General features: G+C 35.7%; 1 protein-coding gene across 6 annotated transcripts in view; it reads right to left on the bottom strand.

Annotated features, from left to right (window-relative positions):
• The window catches only part of RAPGEF6 (Rap guanine nucleotide exchange factor 6), a 183,999-nt gene that overhangs the window by 67,181 nt on the left and 97,608 nt on the right, over window positions 1-19,210 (bottom strand). For all 6 annotated transcript variants that reach the window (XM_055301416.1, XM_055301418.1, XM_055301420.1 and 3 more), the window contains 7 exons: window positions 16,955-17,132; window positions 14,577-14,713; window positions 12,173-12,331; window positions 11,406-11,558; window positions 6,824-6,988; window positions 3,422-3,529; window positions 1,138-1,341 (listed from right to left, as the gene is read on the bottom strand). In XM_055301416.1, coding sequence (XP_055157391.1) covers window positions 1,138-1,341; window positions 3,422-3,529; window positions 6,824-6,988; window positions 11,406-11,558; window positions 12,173-12,331; window positions 14,577-14,713; window positions 16,955-17,132 — 1,104 coding nt within the window. The remainder of the gene's footprint in view (window positions 1-1,137; window positions 1,342-3,421; window positions 3,530-6,823; window positions 6,989-11,405; window positions 11,559-12,172; window positions 12,332-14,576; window positions 14,714-16,954; window positions 17,133-19,210) is intronic.

The raw sequence follows: 19,210 nt of genomic DNA, 5'->3' as shown, positions 1-19,210 counted from the left end.
TAGATATTCTCAATGACAAGAGTGGGGTTAGGCCTAGAAATCTCTATTTTTAAAAAGTTTCCTTAGGGGAAGAAGGGGATCATTTTCACTCTAAATGAGTTTTTTTCTTAACCCTTTGATATTTGAGCTGGATAACTCTTTGTTGTGGGGGATGTGCTGCTGCAGTGTGTTTTATGTACGCTGCATATTAGCAAAATATCCCTGGCCTCTAGATGCTAGCAATAACCCCCAGGTCATGAGAATCAAAAATATCTCCAGACATGTCAAATGTTTCCCGAGGGAGAAAAATCACTCCTGGCTCTGCAGTGCAGCCACTTTTTATAATATGAATTCATTAGCATGGTTTAGTTAAAGGTAAAACAAAGCTACATTCTAAATGCATATAAATGAACAAGCAGAATTTTAAAATGGGAAAACATAACCTTCCCAAGTGATTCACCTGAATTTGAAAAACTACTCTTTTGCTGAGAATCACCTAGAGAGTTCTGTTAAAAATACAGATTCCTGGAGGGGATCTCTGGAGAATGTGACTAGTATGATTAATAAAACTGAGGTGGGCTTAGGCATTGCAGTTTTTAAGGTTGTCAGGAATCACATCTGGGAACACATTCATTGCTCTACAGCTACCCAAAGCCTTAATGGAGAGACTAAATCCCCACCAACTTCCTCCCAGGGTCTCCTTTTTCCTAGTCCCTCACCTGGCTTCCTCTACTTATGGATATAGTTTTGTTACCATATGAACACTATTTAAGCTGACACCATCATTTATGGCAATCTTTGGCCACTTACATTTTAATTTTTATTCATTCATTCATTTTTTTATAAAGATTTTATTTATTTGAGAAAGAGAAAGCGAGCACAATTAGGGAGCAGAGGAAGAAGACGGCTCCCTGCTGAGCAAGGGAACCTGCCATGGGGCTCAATTCCAGGACCCTGAGATCATGAACTAACCAAAAGGCAGAAGCTTAACTGACTGAGCCACCAAGGCACCCCTCATTTTAATTTTTAATTAAATTTAATTTAATTAAATTTCCTTAAACCGATCATGCTTACTTGAAGAAGTATCACATGAGAAAAAAAGCAGTAGATACTCACTTGAAAGAAGGCTTTAATTCACATAGTTGGTAATTTACTTACCTGATCACCACGTTTCAGTCCAGCATCAGCAGCTTTGCTACTAGGTTCTACTCCTTCAACAAAAATACCAAAGCCCTTCTCACTCCCTCCGTTAAGGCTGAAATGCAGAGGGGACTCCCGGGAAGCCTTTTGCAGCACCACCTGTCTCCACTTGGCCTTTGCAGCACAGGCAATATTCAATAACCGGAGATGACCATTCATTTTCTAAAAAAGTGAAAAAGGGTATACTGAATATAAATTTATGCATCTATTCCTATGGACTTTTAGGGAATCACCCACTTATTACAATTACAGTTACCTTGAAATACAAAGTAAAGAACACATAAGCCAGGGTAAATAAAACTGAAGGAGGGAAAGCTTCAACCCCAGAGTACTGTCATGATCTTACAATACAATTTTTAAAAATTGCTAGATAAGCACAGGTTAGAAAAGATTTCAAAATGTAGTCTCATTTAGAGAAGGAAGACAAAACCTTACTTCTCATGGCCTGAACCTTCCTAATACATACTCCACTACTATCTTACTTATCTCCTGGCTGTTACATAAATCCAGAATCTTTCTACACCTTCATTTAAAACCTTAAAGTATCTGAACCACTTTTCCGAATATTGTCTGATATTCAAAGACACATTCAAGTTCCTACCTCTTCTGAGTATATTATTCCTGTATTTATTAGATCTTTCTTAAACTTAGTAATACTCTCACTCTCAGATTTTAATACCAATTCAATATCCAACTATTCTCAAATAGCATATCTCACTTTCAGATTTTAATACCAATTCAATATCCAACTATTCTCAAATAGCATAGTATGTGTAAATCTCTCGTCCATAAAAAGTAGCTAAAGTTTCTTCAGGACAGAGGCCAAGCCTTATACCTGTTCTGATCCTATGTGATACTCTGGGAATACAGAGTAGAACCGAGTAAATACCTGATGACTGGATGATTACCAAAAAAGAAATCCCATGATTGTAAGGCAATTTCTACTTTCCATTACCCAAATGATGCTGGTAAGCTTCTATGGCCACTTAATCAAGTTCCCGAGTCTCTCTTCATTATTCCCATTTTTCATAGAGCTGAAGTGCTGCTGAGAAGTCTACAGGAACTAAGAGGTAAGGGAATGGACAGAAATCTACCCATTTGTCTCTTTGTTCAACTCAATCCACTTACAACCCAAGTAACAGCAATGGTTCTTGGGCATTTGCTATGTACAAGGTTTTTTTTTTTTTTGTCCTTCCAGATTGTTGCATTCATTAGCTCATTATAATTCTAAGAATCCCCAGAAAGTAGGGATGACTACTACCTATAAATTGCATAAAAGGCTGGGCAACTTGTCCAAGTTTACATGTCTAACAAGTGGTACAGTTTGAATGTTAATTTAGGCAAACTAACTCCTGAGCTGCATAATTAATTTACTTCCTAAAATTTCAAGTTGCTTAGAGCACATGATCCAGTTGCAGTTGAAAGCATCTGACACAGAGAGTAAATGGAATTATAAATAGCTACTGTGAAAGTTAACAAGATCTTGAGGGGATTATCTTAGGTGTTGTATATTTAGAACAAATGAAATCACATGCAGAAGGGAGACTCAGTCTAATGTGAGCACAGAGTTCAATAGCAGACTAGAAGAAAAAAATTCAAGCCTGACAACCAGTTAAGAATATAAAATAATCTGGTTGGCTAAAATTAAGGGTGCACAGAAAAAAGACTGAAAATATAGGTGAGGGACCTGAATACACAGAGGAATTACTTTGGTAGGAAATACTTCAATTTACTGACAGAGAAATATTCATCTCATTTATAGTTTAAAAACAATCTCTGGCCACACAAAAATGGACTGGAAGAAATATTAGAACTAAAATTAGCGAGCTATTACAATAGATGAGGCATATGATATGAGGCCCTGTCTGGGGAGTGAAAAAGGAATGGCAAGAGAGGAACTACAGGAAATATGTGTATTGTAACAATTAGTGACCCAGGTGACCTCAGCAATGAATGGACATCTTGGCCAGGGAATTCAAGGAAGAGAGGGGACCCACATATACACCAGACTTCGTAAGCCTGAGTGACTGGAGAGAGCATTCTCATTAGTCTCCAAATGAAAGTAGGAGAATCAGGAGGAAACCTGTTTTTGTTTGGGTTAGTGGCAGAGAATGAACAAAATCTAGAATATAAATTTGGAAGTTCTCATAGCACAGGAGAAGATGAAAGTTGTTCTGAGTTGCTGTTATTTGGGGATGAGGAAAATCCCTAACCCGTAAAGATAAATTCTTTTGAGTCTTACCGTATCTTCCAGATTTTTTTCAAATTCCTCCAGAAATCGAGTCATAGCAGGATCACCTTCAAAATCATTAAAATGATTATTTACCCATAATAACACAATCCTTGTTACCTGTGGAAACATGAAAGAGGCACCATACAGTTATGAGAGGCATTCTTTCCGCAGAAGTATATTCCAAAAGCATGTCCAAAACCGAAGAGTAACTGAGCTGTAGGACTAATCCCTTTACCCTCTGTCCTGTGTGCAAAAGGTTCATTCAAACAGAAAGGCATGGCTTAGTCTGAGCTTTTGCTTTCTTGGGTACACAATCAATAAAGAGTGCCAAGGCTATACCCACAGCGAAAATATACAAGCCTGTATGCAAAGCTGTTCAGTATATAGGATGTATACCTCAGATAAATCCTAAAACATAAGTTTTTAAGGATAGGCAACCATACCAAAAATGTTTATACAGCCAAAAACATGCTGAACCAAAATTCTAACAGCCAAATCTGAACTTACTTCATTATAAATACTGTGACTTTTCAAAGTTGTAAAGTGATTTGCTTACTTCGAGCCACTGATTAACAGAAAAATTAATGGAAGCTGAACTGAATCATGTACCTAACAATGAAAGTTATATATATTTTAAACTGTGGTAGGATACACACAAAAGCCACCATTTAAACCACTTTACAGTGTACAGTTCAGTGGCATTTAACACATTCAAAATGATAGCAACTATTACCACTACCTACTTCCAGAGCATTTTTATCACCCCAAAAGAAAACCTCATTCCCATCATACAGTCTCCTCACTTTCTGCCCTCTCTCCAAGCAGCCACTAATAGGCTTTTCCCTCTCTGTGTATTTTGCCTACACCAGATATTTCATACAATAAAATTTCATGTCTGGTTTCTTTCACTTAGCATGATGTTTTCAAGGTTCATCCATGCAGTAGCATGTACTACCTTCCCTTTTATGGCTGAATAATGTTTCATTATATGGCTATACCACATTTTGTTTATCCATCCAGCAGCTGATGGACATTTGGGTTGTCTCTACCTTTTGGTTATTGTCAACAGTGCTATGAACATCTCATGCAAGTTTTTATTTGCATACCTGTTTTCAGTTCTTACAGATAAATACCAAGGGAGGAGAACTGCTGGGTTATCTGGTAATTCGAAGTTTTACTTTTTGAAGAAATGCGGACTGTTTTCCAGAGCAGTTGTAACATTTTACATTACTACCCATAATGTATGGGAATTCCATTTTCTCCACATCCATATCCATGGTGATGCTTGTTATTTCCTTTCTTTTTTTTTTTTTAAAGATTTATTTATTTATTCATAAGAGACACACACACACACACAGAGGCAGAGACACAGGCAGAGACAGAAGCAGGCTCCATGCAAGGAGCCCAATATGGGACTGGATCCTGGGTCTCCAAGATCATGCCCTGAGCTAAAGGCAGGCATTAAACCGCTGAGCCACCCAGGGATCCCCCTCCTTTCTTTTTTAAAAGCCATCCACCCCATCCTAGTGGCTGTGAAGTAGAATCTCATGGTGGTTTTGATTTGCATTTCCCTATGAGTAATAGCGCTGAACATCCTTTTCATGTGTTTGCTAGCAATTTAGATATCCTTTTTGGAAAAATGTCTATTCAAGCCTTTTGTCCATTTTTAAGTTGTGTTGTCTTTTTGTTGTTGAACTGTAAGGGTTCTCTATACATTCAAGATACGAGACTCTTATCAGATATAAGATTTGCAAATATATTTTCCCATTCCACGTTGTCTTTTCTTTCAATTTAAGGCTCTAATTTTGATGAAGTTCAATTTATCTGCTTTAACCTTTGTTGTTTGTGCTTTGAATATCGTATCTAAGAAACTACTGCCAAATCTAAGGTCATGTTTTTTTTTTAAGTTCTAAAAGAAAAGGGGGATCCCTGGGTGATGCAGCAGTTTGGCGCCTGCCTTTGGCCCAGGGCGCGATCCTGGAGACCCAGGATCGAATCCCACGTCGGGCTCCCGGTGCATGGAGCCTGCTTCTCCCTCTGCCTGTGTCTCTGCCTCTCTCTCTCTCTGTGTGACTATCATAAATAAATTAAAAATAAATAAATAAATAAATAAATAAATAAATAAATAAATAAATAAAATGGTTTTATTTTAAAAAAAAGATGTCATTGTAAAAAATTTAAACAATGCATCTGTATTCATCTGTTTAGTTTCATTCATAAGTTTAATAATGTCATAACTATTAATCTCTTCTTTTAAGAGTTTTATAGTGTCAGCTCCCGTATTTAGGGTCTCTGACTCACTTTGAGTTAATTTTGTACATAGGGTAAAGTAGGGGTCCAATTTCATTCTTTTGCATGTGTATATCGAGTTGTCCCTCACTCTATTTCTGCTCATTCTTCAGCATGCCTTTATCTCAACATGCCTTTATCTCCTCAGCAACTACACATAATTCCAAAAGAGGTGGGGAAGCAATCCTGTAGTTTGAAACACATGAGTTTCCTAAACAATGGAATTCCACAGTCCAGGTACATCTAATTTATTTCTTTTAAAACACAACTCAGAAAGATATATCAAGCAATTATGACCCTACTTTTATTTTTCTTAAAATAACTAACTTCCTACAAATTTGCTGAGGTACTGCTCGTCTTTCCACTGAATGTAAAAATACCATGAAATAAGGTAAGATAATTTAAAATAGCAAACAATGTTTAATGCAAAAAAATTTTCAAATACAGATTTAAAATAAGTCACAAAAAAGACCTATTTTAAAGGTCAAAAGGACTAATTGTTTTAAAATGATTATAAAGTCTATAACTCAAAAATCAACATATTTATATTTCGGGGCTTACAAATAATGTAAGCTCCCCTGAAAATAATTTACTTGGTGAATATTCTTTCTAAATTACTAAATAGGGGCATTGGGTGGCTCAGCGGTTCAGCATCTGCCTTTGGCTCAGGGCATGATCCCATGGTCCAGGGATTGAGTCCCGTGTCAGGCTCCCTGCATGGAGCCTGCTTCTCCCTCTGCCTATGTCTCTGCCTCTCTTTCTGTGTCTCTCATGAATAAATAAATAAAATCTTAAAAAAAAAAAAAAACCCTACTAAATAACTTTTTAAAATGTTTTACTATCTCCTTCAGAAAGATTTTGATAAAATTCAAAAATACTCTTATGCAGCTATCATGTTTTCTGAAATTATAGCTGTACCACAGCCTATTTCAGTTTTTAACTGTAAAGGCTTATATTCACTTCTTAACATGAATTTTATCCACAAAAGTAACTAAGTAGAGCTATTTTTTAGTTGAACTGAATTTTGTTATCAAAATAAATATTTATCAACTGTAAAAGGTTTTATGAATAAAAGTTATAGGTTAAAATTACTTCCATCCCCTTCATACTTATAAAACCAACCTTATCCCTTAAGCTGTCAATTTTAAACCATTCCAATAGTTTGATCCCAACATCCAAAGGACTTTCAAGAAATGTCCTGTAAGTTAGTAGGAAATCTTCTATGTAAGTCGGGTCCACAATGGAATGTTCTTCTATTAAATGCATGATGAGACGCTCAGGTGTTGCCTAAAAATCCAAGGATAGGAAAGATTATAAAATAAACAAACATCACAGGAAATAATTCTACTGATTACTTCCCTTTGTAGTCACTCTATTACATAAGTCCTCAAAGGAGATTTTCATCGTTAAAATACTCAATAGTGGGAGAAGGTAGTCTTTACAGGTTATCCACCAGCACTCAGGGATGGAAAGTGATAAAAGGTAAAGGAATGAAAATACCTAATAGCATTTTCTTAGTTGTAGCTGTTTTAACTGGCATTTTATCCTAGCAGGGCTTTTTGAACTCAATGATTTATCTTTGGTGTGGCCTGTTTCTGCCATTTTTCTACAATTGGTAGAGTTGGGGAGAGGATGGTGTTAAGCCAACAAAAGGAAAAAGTAAAACTTAAAAAATTTAATCATCATCAAATCTCTCCTGCCTCAGGCTATAGGAACAACACACCAGTTCAAGATAGTGAGTTTTGTTGTTTTTAACTTCCTAGAAAAGAAGTTTCTTCTTCTATAGTTTCTACATGCTAGTTCACCATCTTGAGAGGAACAAGACATTCTATATATAGTTTTTACACTAATTCAGAGTTTTAACTGCTTGCCTGTCTTCAAATTTATAAAAAGAAATGTAAACAACATTGATCTACTGCTCTAAGCTTCTGAACCAGTGCTAAAATTACCTTTGCAGCCTTTTCAAAAGTGTATACACAGAACAAATGCAGAGATAAGCCAGCTGTTAAACCAAATACAAAAATCAAGACAAATTTCCATTTGTTGCATTTACCCAAGCAATTTCACTAGTGAACATAACTGCATTGGTACACATAAATCAATACTAACAATGTTAATCTAAGAATTTACTTAAAGAAAGGTATATAAATCATTTTTCTAGAAGGAAATCAAGTAAGGTTCTTCGTATAACATATTTGAGGGACCCAAGGCAAACTCAGGTCATTCCTATTCTTCTTTCACCCTCCAAAACAATCTAAGTCAAAGAATACCAAATTGGGCTTAACTTTCCCAGGCCAATCTTGAGTTGAGGTCTTTCAATATGGTTCTTAGATCATGTATAGTTAAGTCAGGGAAGGAACAGATCAACTTTAAGAAAGGTCATTATTATGACCAGCTAAGTTACTGGGGTCAGACACCTGCAGAGACTAAGCCATATACTCAAAACTATATTTAAAGATGAGCCCCATAGCCATGCAGAAGCATGTCACCAAAGGTCTCACTAGTATCCAATAAGGTGGGGTTCTGGGAGAGAGAGTGAGCAGAGTTGGCAGGCAAAGGGGATGACTGGAATGGTGACACTGGCATCACGGAGACTGGTTACAATGAGCAAGTAAGTAAATAAACAGAGCATAACAAGAGACACTACTGGAGAAGATATTTACAAATATGAAAAGAGAAAGGACAGGAAAAACTGCGGTATAGCACCAAAACTGGGAATACTAGTATGAACTCATGATTATTACAAATAGATGGAGACAAAGTTGTGGTGTATATGCATTTACTATATATACTTATTTAGTATAAATATACTATATATTATAGTAAATATTTATACAACTTTCCTAGCTGTGTCTAATCAGAGGCACTAAAAGCAATGACATCTAAGTAGCAATGAAAAAAGTGCCAAGATCTTGGGGTTTTGTTATTTGAATTTTTTTTTTTTTTTACAAAGATTTTATTTATTTGAGAGAGTGAGAGAGAGCACAGGATAGAGAGCACCAGAGGAGGAAGGGGCAAATGGATGGGGAGAAGCAGGCTTCCCATTGAGCACGGTGTCCGACTCAGGGGTCAATCCCAGGACCCTTGGGATTAGGACCTGAGCCAAAGGCAGACACTTAACTGACTGAGCCACCCAGGCACCCCTAAAAGATTTTATTTTTAAGTAATCTATCCACCCAATGTGAGGCTCAAACCTACAATTCTACGATCAAGAGTCGCATGCTTCACCAACTGAGCCAGCCAGGTGCCCCGTAGATCTCAGTTTTTAAATGCTATTCTCCACTAGTAGGATGTAAGGCTCTGGAGAAATGGCTGATTCCAAAGCTGGAACAGGGAAAGTACAAAATGAGTCTGAACATCTTGTTTTGTCAGATAACAGGAAAACTTTCAAAAAATGATGAGGATATCTCAAAAGGATAAAGGAGTCGGCATTATTAAGGTCCCACGGGCCAAAACTGGACTTGTCCCCTGGAACAATAATGATGGTGAGAGTGTAAAACACACAAGTCCATGCCAATAGAACTGCATTACTGGGAGAAAAAAAGAATGTTCATCCTTACAGATAAAGATAATAAATGTTTAAAAAAAGGGGGAGAGCAATCACCGTATCGGCAGGAATCAAAAGAAGACTGGTAGACAGAAGCTTGTAGGCTATATTGACACTACTTCAAACCAACTCTCGCCCAAACACTTATCAATTACAAAGGGCATAATGAATCATTGTTTCAGGCAGGAATCAAAGGACAACTGGTGGACAGAAGTTTGTAGGATATATTGATACTACTCCAAAACATCTCTGCCTCAAACATTTATCAATTACAAAGGGCATAAGAAATCTGACAGACATAAACATGACCAGATGACTAAAGTAGGTTTCAACAATGGCGGAACAGGCTGACATTACATGCTCCTTGATATGATGCAGAGAGAAGAATACCACATCATTTCTGTGGAATTCCTGCCAGAAGAGCATGATTTGTCTGGTCATGAGGAAACATTGTAAAGATCCACACTGAGGGTGACTACAGAACAAAAGGTGTATATTCTTTAAAACTGCTAAGAATATGAACAGATAAAGACTGTTCCTGGAGTAGACTCAAGTGACATGACAACTAAATGCTACTGTGTTCCTAGATGAGATGCTGGATGAGAAAAGACAAAGTGCCATTGCTGGGCTAGTCAGTGAAAAACTAAATATGATCTGTGGGCCTAAATGGTGGTATTGTATCAATTTTCATTTCTCAATTTAAAGGTTTCTATGGTGTTTATGTAGGAAAGTGTTCTTGTTTTTAGGAAATACACAATGGGATATTCAGCAGTGATGAAGCATCACACTTGCAGACTGGTCTCAAATGATTCAGAGAAAGACTGGTGATAATGGAGAAAATGCAGTGAAATGTTAATAGTTGGGGAATCTGAATGAAGGAGTGTTCAATACTGTTCTGGCAACTATTCTCTAAGTCTGTAATTATTTAAAAATAAAGAATTAAAAAATATGAGCTCCCATAAAAAGACAGTCTATGGCAATCCACCCATGTTTACCTTTTCTATAAAACAAAGCTTGTACTTATCAGTTTAGGAAAAGATAAAGTGTTGCTAAATATCCTGACTCCTGAGGAAAAATGGATCTAACATCAGTCCCTTCACATTATTAAATAGGCTCATGTATTTGTAATGAATAACACACTTACTTATTTTGCAACCAAGACTAGGCAGAAAAGAGAAATGGTTATATGTTTTCCTCTATTTCAACTATAATTTCTCTATTTTACAATCTGGAGGTCTTCAAAGAAACCTTCTTCAAAGTGGGGGGAGGTGGGAGGGAGACAAGGGGTCAAGCAGACAAAGGGGAGGGGAGAGAAAGAAAACTAGAGAAACAGTATGAGGATTAATATTCAGGCTCTACAATGTGCTAAAGCTTTTGATTTACCTCATTTAGCCCTAATAAAGCCCTGTCATATCACTATTTTCAGATCAGAAAACAGAGGGAAGATAATGCCTTTTCAATGCCATAAATATCTAGTAAACACTGCACCTTCATCTACTATTCTTCAAACTTTCATTATCAGTCTTTCTTTTTGTTTTGTTTCTAGATATTGTTTTTTTAAGTTCAAAAGTTTTATTTAAATTCTGATTAGTTAACATACGTGTAATATTAGTTTTAGGTGTACAATTCAGTGATTCATCCATACAACACCCAATTGTATGAGTGCCCACCTTAATACCCACCACCCATTTAGCCCATCCCTCCAACTACCTCTTCTCCAGCAACCCTGTCTATTCTTTACAGTTAAAAGTCTGTTTCTTGGTTTGCTCCCCACCGCCACCCACCCATCCAAGTCCATTTCTTTTGTTTAAGTTCACATAGGAGTGAAATCATAGGGTATCTATATTTCTGACTTACACGGCTGTTTGATGGAATTCACCTCCATTATCAATGGATCATGAAATAAATTTGAAAAGGAAAACTCTGACCAGAGTATTCTAAAATGATATCCAACCCACATTGATATTAAATGGCAATGTCATGCTTCATTATTAAAATGTGTAAAAATCAATGTGGAAAAAAGCAGAACCAATTCATTTGCTTATATTCTAAAATTAGTGAATTACCTTACACAGCACAAAAAGTGATTCAAAGCCTTTCTAGTAAGAAGAAAGCTATATTCTATCAATGACTAGAATAATAAATAAAGACACCCACCTTGATTACAATGTGTCCTTTCCTGGTTCCACTCCGATCTAGTTCACGGTGCTCATGTACCATGACAATTTCTCCCTCTTCCTCAACTTTATGGGTGTTTTTCTCCACATGATTTAAAATTCTCCAATAATCCTGCTGTGCTATGCAGACAAACTGTCCGAGAACAACATGGGGACAGTTAATAAACCTATAGTACATAAATACATCACTATGCACCAAGGCAGAGCACAAAGGTAAGAAATCGAGTGGCATCAGTTTTTATTCAATCCTTTTAACCATCAACAAAAATCAAGGTGAAATAAATAACTGACATACAAAGAGACCAAAGAGGTTAAATCCGTTCAAATTCTGCTCTAAAAGGAGAAGTGAACATCTAGTTCTCTTAAAATTGACGCTAGGGAAAGAAAACATGAAGCAGGAGTAAGTTAAAAACAACTCGGAAGTTCCTATTTCTTTCCTTCATTTAAAAAAACAAAAACAAACAAACAAAAAACCCCCCAAAAAACAAAAAAAAAGGATTAAGCTGGCTATTACTCAATAGAAATTTAATGAACCAACATTTCGTATAATCTCTTCTAAAAATTTATAGTTTAATTCCATAAATATTTGAGTTAGACACAAAATCTAATTTCCTTTATTAACTGTGAACTTCTGAAAATTCCTAATTCTCAAATCAAGCTATTTTATTTTGAAGAAGAAAAAAAAAACAGGCTCGGCTATTTGAAATCAACAAAGAATAATACAAGACACCAAAGAGATAAACTTACCTGACAATCATCTACTTTCGTCCTAACAACTCCATGCATGTACTGTTTGTCCAGAGTGGGAGTAATTCCAAAACTATTTCCCATAAAGAGATTTTCAACTTTTCCATCTGGATGAGTGATTTCTACAGTGCCGTTTAAAATAACATACCATGAGTCAAGCTATAGAGAAAAAGACAGGTTTTAAGAATCTTTTTTAAAAAATAGTTACATGTTAACTTTGCAAAATAATGAATACACTGAACTTTTATAATTTAAAAAAGAAAAAGATCCAGTTATATTATTTTGTACTCTGTCAAAAAACACCCTATGCCTGTCTACGCAAACTGATAAAGCTTATTTTACATTTTCTTCTTTTAGTCACCAAATGACACCAGGGGAACCTTCCGTAATTGACCAAATACTTGGAGAAAAACAAATGGGTTAAACCACAAGCTCCTAAATCCTGAATCCACACACTGACACTAACTGGGTGACTCCTGGCAAGTTATTTAACCTCTCAGTGCCCCAGATTCTTGATTTCTGAGTGGACTTAACCAAAGTACTATCACAGGACCTTTGTCTTAATGAAATCAGTTTACACATACTAACTCCTTAGAACAGTGCCTGGCATATAGCAAGCACTCAAAAGAAAAAAAAGTTGCTAGCAACTAATTCAGAAAGACTACTTATGGCCCTGAATTTTAAAGCAGAGTTGACAAAATATTAAAAATTTCTCTTAATGTTAAGAAAATATTGCCTTCGGGCAGCCCGGGTGGCTCAGCGGTTTAGCGCCGCCTTCAGCCCAGGGCGTGATCTTGGAGACCTGGGATTGAGTCCCATGTCGGGCTCCTTGTATGGAGCCTGCTTCTCCCTCTGCCTGTGTCTCTGCCTCTCTCTCTCTCTCTCTCTCTCTCTCTCTCTCTCTCTCTCTCTCTCTCTGCCTCTCATGAATAAATAAAATCTTAAAAAAAAAGAGAAAATATTGCCTTCATTTATACAGAAACATATGATGCTCCTAGAAGTTAACCTGGTATGTATTAGTGAAAGGTCACTATTCTCCTTTAGTATAATTCTTAACAACCTCAACTATCAACAGTTTAAAGGTAATTTAAGGGAAATGTGGGTCATCGGTTCTGAAGGAGAATCAGTAGCAGAACAAAATTATTTTTTTAAAAGCATGCTTTTTTGGTTACTTCAAGTATGAAATTCACTCACTGTGCAATTTATGGATAACAAATTACTTGAGGACAGGGACTGTGTCTACACACTTCCACCACTACACTCCCTGTGTCTAGAATAGTACCCAGCACAAAGAACGCACGTAACAAAATTTTTGCTGAGAGAACTGTGGAAAATTAAGAGAATATAAAAATTTGTGGAAAAGAAAGTTCTTCAAACTTTCTTTTGAAGAAAGAACTGAATTCCAGTTCTTCAAAATTCTATACAGTTGTTGTTAGAAGTTTAATTCCTCTCCTGTGTTTATATTACTTTATACTCCTGAAATAGTCATTTGACTGTCTTGCCTTTTAAGAAAATTTAATTCTAAATTCATTTGTTCATGAAACTTTTTTTCTTGAGATTATCCTATGATAGTGTCAGATATTTAGGATAAGGGAAGTAAACAAGTAAATAAAGCTAGACATAGGCCCTGGCCTTCAAGGAGCTTCCATCAAATTTTAAAATACCCTGAATATCTACATATTACACCCTGTAGACAATATAATAATTACTTATTTATTCCTGAATGACATTTTAGCCATTTCCAATTTTTACTACTATAAAAATGCTGCAAGAACATCTTTTGGTCTAACTCAGTTTTATGTTATGTACTAAACAAAGACTCATAATGAGTGAAACAGGATAGAGGGCTGTTAATTCTTCAAGGCCCATGTTAAAAATTTCTAAATGACTTTCCAGAAATGCTATTTATATCCTTGCTAGCAGTATAAGACGATTTTCATTGACTTGATATGTCAGCATTGATTTTCATCAGTTTGGTAAGAAAAACTGAAGTAACTCCTAACAGCAGTAATTCCTCTGTATCCTTCCAATTCCCTTGCATCCTTCCTTTACCCGTCGAAAGTCACTAGCCAAACATTTCTCAACATAGTACTGCCACCATAGGAATGCCTCAACTGACTGCAGTCCACTGAGAAGTAAAAACAAATTTGTTTCAATGAATGTTATTTATTGAATATTTATGCTAGGCTCACTGCTGGGAAATAAAAATTAAGACAAACAAAATAAAGCAAAACCAAAAATAAAAAAAACTTCTATCTTTAGAAATTATAACAAACCCAAACACAGCAGTCACGCAAAAAATTGTATAAATTTCAAAAGTCAAGATTTACAGGAATTTATGGAAATGAAATCATTCTAAAAATCAGCTCCCACACTAAATAATATATAACATTTGCTAGTCTACCTCTTGCCCATCTTCAAGAATAATAGCTCCAGCCTGCTCCACCACTTCAAAAATCATCACTGAGCAGAGTTCTCTTCTTACAGACATGGTCATGTTTGCAAAAGCTGGGAGCTGGTGCATAAACTCCAGTAATTGTTCTGTTTAAAAAAAAAAAAAAAAGAAGAAGAAGAAGATATTTTAGTAGAGAGACCATCAAAGACTATACTTTAAAGATCCAATAAAATCTACAATTGAATTCCCAATTTTCTAAATCAACTTATGAATTTAGGCTGCTAATGCTGAGCAACCAAGGTACAAGATGATTGCTGATTTAAAAAAAAAAAAATCAATGCTTTAATAGACCTTTCACGATCACACGAAAAAATACACATATTGGAAGATACCCAGAATTCATAACCTCCAGAGGGAATTGGAAACCCAGAGATTCAAATGAGGCTAATTTTCCTAGCCTGAGATGTCATTCCATGGTAGTTCAGTTAGTGATGTCCTTCAATCTAACAGATTAGCAAAAAAGTCTTTTGTCTAGTTCTTATCTGGACAGAGTTCAAAAGAATGTTATGTCAACAAGTAATTAAGCAATGAAGGATAACAAGTTTGAGTTCTAGTGCCAAACTTGTGAAGTAACTGCAAGGTAAGTCTCTTTATAACCAACAAATGTTTATGAGTAGAGGCCTTTGGCTAACATTACTGGTACAGATACAAAAGTAAAAAAGATAAATATAAGGGAGAAACAAACAAGCAGTCAGCTAAGGGATGAAAAAGAAATAAGGATAAGGTACTATCTATCTGGATAACTGGGAGATAATTATATTTCAATTTTTTAAAAACTGTGAAAGGAGCAGAGTATACAAATTTTTATCATTAAAAATGCACTTTTAGTTTCTGTTCAGATACTGTTCATAACATGAGTCTAAACCTGCAAGTTAATTAATTATGTTGTGTCATTAGAATGGCAACGAATGTTCAAATGTACTGATCATTACTCACATAGATTATGATTCTTAGTAGTAACATCTTCTGATCTGAATGACAGCAATATGGCTATTATAAAAGGGAAATCTAGGCTAAAATCTTAATTGAATCATAACAATATATAATGACGCTAAGTAATCTTTGTTCTCAAAGAAAACATGAGCATCTTTAGTATTATTCAACCTTCTAAACTTATCAGTTCTGTAAGAAATACAAAAAAGAAAATTCATAAACTGTTATCCAAAAATTATATATTTTTTTTCAGGCAGACAAATAAAGAGATGACCTTTGATAACATTTGAAACATTTTTAGAAAACTAGACATCAGACACTATTGTACTGTAGCTTACCTATCTCATGGACACTAGAAGGGAAATTACTTTAATGCAGTTGAGCTTTTGTTTTATAAACTGGGAGTAGCCAGAATATGAGGGCTATCTGGTTGTGACGTCTATCACCCCAGTAATCACTGGGGCCGACTCAGGTGACCTGCCTGGCTAGGCAGGTGTTCCCTTTCTCTCTGACTGTCCATGCGCATCCTGCTGTAAGCTGTGCACTCGCTCAGTTGAAGAGTTTGAACTTTCCCGATAAAGGATGACCGTTCTTTGGTCAAGGGTATACCAATAGCTGTACTTCCCAGCTACCTCTTCCAAACAAACTCTCAAATTGGGGCAGCCAGCCTCCAAGATGGCTCTAAACCTCTTGTTATTCATGATCTTGTGCAGTTCCCTCCCATATTATATCACAGTTACTCTGTGTGACACTCCTGAGGCCAAATAATAAAAGAAAATGTGCCCTTTGCCTTACCCTCCTTTGGATTACTTGATTTGGGGGAAACCAACTGCCACATTGGGAGAATGTTTAAGAGCCTATGAGAGAGGCCCACATAGCAGTAACTGAGGTCTTGTACTAAAAGCCATGTAAGTAGCCACCTTGGAAGTATATACTCTAGCGCAGCAGTCTAGTGAAGCCTCAGGTATCTGTAACTCCTGCTGATATCCTGACTGAAGCTTCATGAAACACTGTTCCAGAACTATTCAGCTAGGCTGTTCATGAATTCTTGACCCACAAAAGCTATAAGAAATCAAACGTGTATTGTTTTAAGCCTATGCTTCAAGTATTTTGTTATGCAGCAAGAGGTATAAACTAAATGTATAAATTAAACTATAAAATTCTTTTTTTTTTAAAGATTTTATTTATTTATTCATGATAGTCAGAGAGAGAGAGAGACAGAGAGGCAGAGACACAGACAGAGGGAGAAGCGGGCTCCATGCAGAGAGCCCGATGTGGGATTCGATCCCGGGTCTCCAGGATCACGCCCCAGGCCAAAGGCAGGCGCCAAACCGCTGCACCACCCAGGGATTCCTAAACTATAAAATCTTATTGTGAATACATGTATTTCTTACCAATGTCGTCATCAGTTTTGTCTGCAGGTTCTTTCTCAAGACATTCTCGAACAAGATCTCGCCCCTGTAGTGGATCCGTTCGATCAATTTCTTCATCCTCCTCTTCTTCATCTTCAGAATCAACAGGTCCTTCTGGAAGACGTGTTAAATCTACATCTCCTACCTCACTTTCCGTAGCCTACAGAAAGAAATCTCGATCGATTATGTTATAAAAATTGTATGTCACAGCCCGAATTAACCCAAGCTACCCTTTCCTAACACTCTGAAGAATCAAAAACAAAATTTTTTTATTAAAGGTTTCTCTCTGCCCAAAAATATAGGCTCATTGTTCCACACTGTGACATCCAGGTGATAAATTTGAGCCAGTAAGTATAAAATGGTCAAGAGATATAACCACCTGGACTAATACCTGTTTTCCAAATAATACATATATTGCTTACAAGTATAACATTTCCTAAAACATGATGTGCAGGAGAGATACAGTTTATCAACAATCATTTTATGAGTTATTAGTCTGTGTTGGGTATTGCAAATAACGTATTCTTTCACCACAAAGATTTATAATCCAGTAACGTAGGCAGCCATGTAAATTAAGAACAGAAATGTAAAACTGAAAAGTGCTAAAGTAGGCCAATTGTGAAGTAATGAAAACATAATCATAATGTCCCAATATCTTTTTATTGAATCTAATTGCAAAGAAGATTTGAGATTATTGTAACCAATGTTTAAAATAGGCATGAACTTATAACCTTAACTTTGGAATATATTAATCTCAGATATTTGTAAAGAACTAGCAAATTTCTTAAAAACTGTAAATTTAGAAATTCAGAAAATAATGTAGAAATAATGAAATAATAAATAATTGGGACATATTGAAGCAACCTATAAGGTGCCCATAGCTAGACAGACAAAACATGGGCATACATCCACAAATAACCAGGTTCCCTGAGGCCAAAACTGCTTCTGCTTTCTGACTCTAGAACCTTAGGGTTTAAGTAGAGTCATTTCTGAATAATATATCCTTGGAACCACAAACTTGCTAGCAGTTTATAATTTCTTTTAAAAATATAGTTTTAATTTAAATGTATACATGCTAAAATGATTTTCAAAAACCTATTTACATATACCAATTTTAATTCAATAAACTAGTGCGCTAAAAACCCCTAAAGCAATATTCTTTATAGTTTAATTGTTCAGAATACAGAAGCTCACCCCCAGAGTAGCCTTCTTCTACTTTATCAAATTATAAGGACCATCTACTTTATAAGTTTGGGTTCTTAAACCATGTCTTCATCACAATTTCAGGTTTTCATCATATGACCTAGACTATTTCAACATAGTCTCCTAACCTTTTAGATTATATCTGATAAAAAGATGGTTCACAGCAAAAATAAGCAAGATTCAATTTGGTTATGTGGACAACAGGCAAGGCTTGTAGTCATCTGTGTGAGAAATGAAGATACTTAACAGGAAAATTCTTTAGGCAGAATGGAAATCACGGGTAGGGATTGTGAGAATGGTATTAACAGAACTCTTAGATCTTTTAAGGACATCTGCAAAGGAAAGAACATAATCTTTCCTTACAAATGTCTTCTTTAACTGTCCTTTTTTCAAAGTATGATAAAAAGAAAAAGGATGAATAATATAATTTAAAGGAACATATTAAACTGTTAAAATGTTAAAAGTACACAAGAAGGATAATGTGGCAAAATAAAAATTAAAAATAATAAAGAAAGAATAGCCAAAAACATAGCCAAGAATAGCCAAAAATTTGCTAGGAAATTAAAAAAAGGACTTTATATTTTAAAAGTAAATAAAATGAGCTATGCAGAATGCAAGGTCTAATTCACTGACTAAGCAAAGGCAAGGTAGGTCTTTTAAGGTGAAGGTAGATATAATAAATCATCAGAACTAGAAGTCACTGCATGACATTTCTGAGGACGTAGTTTGTTGGTAGAGTTTAGTTCTCAAATAACCAGATGATTTTTTTTTTTAAATGTAGTATTCAAAATGCCCAGAATACAATAAAAACTTACTAGGAAGATGGAGGGCATGTGATACATAACCAGGAGGAAAATCAATCAATATAAAGAGACCCAGGAATGACAGAGATGATGGAATTAGGAGACATGAACTGGAAACATTCTAGCAAGTTCTAAGATTTAAAACAAAATACAAACAAGTAGAGTGAAAATGGGAAATCTAAGTAAAGAAATGTAAACTGTAAGGGGAAATTTGAAGAAAGGCAATAAAAAT

This window comes from Nyctereutes procyonoides, unplaced genomic scaffold (genome assembly GCF_905146905.1).
Source record: "Nyctereutes procyonoides isolate TBG_1078 unplaced genomic scaffold, NYPRO_anot_genome, whole genome shotgun sequence".
Classification (NCBI taxonomy): domain Eukaryota; kingdom Metazoa; phylum Chordata; class Mammalia; order Carnivora; family Canidae; genus Nyctereutes; species Nyctereutes procyonoides.
The sequence above is the reverse complement of the archived record's forward strand: the minus strand, read 5'-3'. Positions and strand labels throughout refer to the sequence as shown.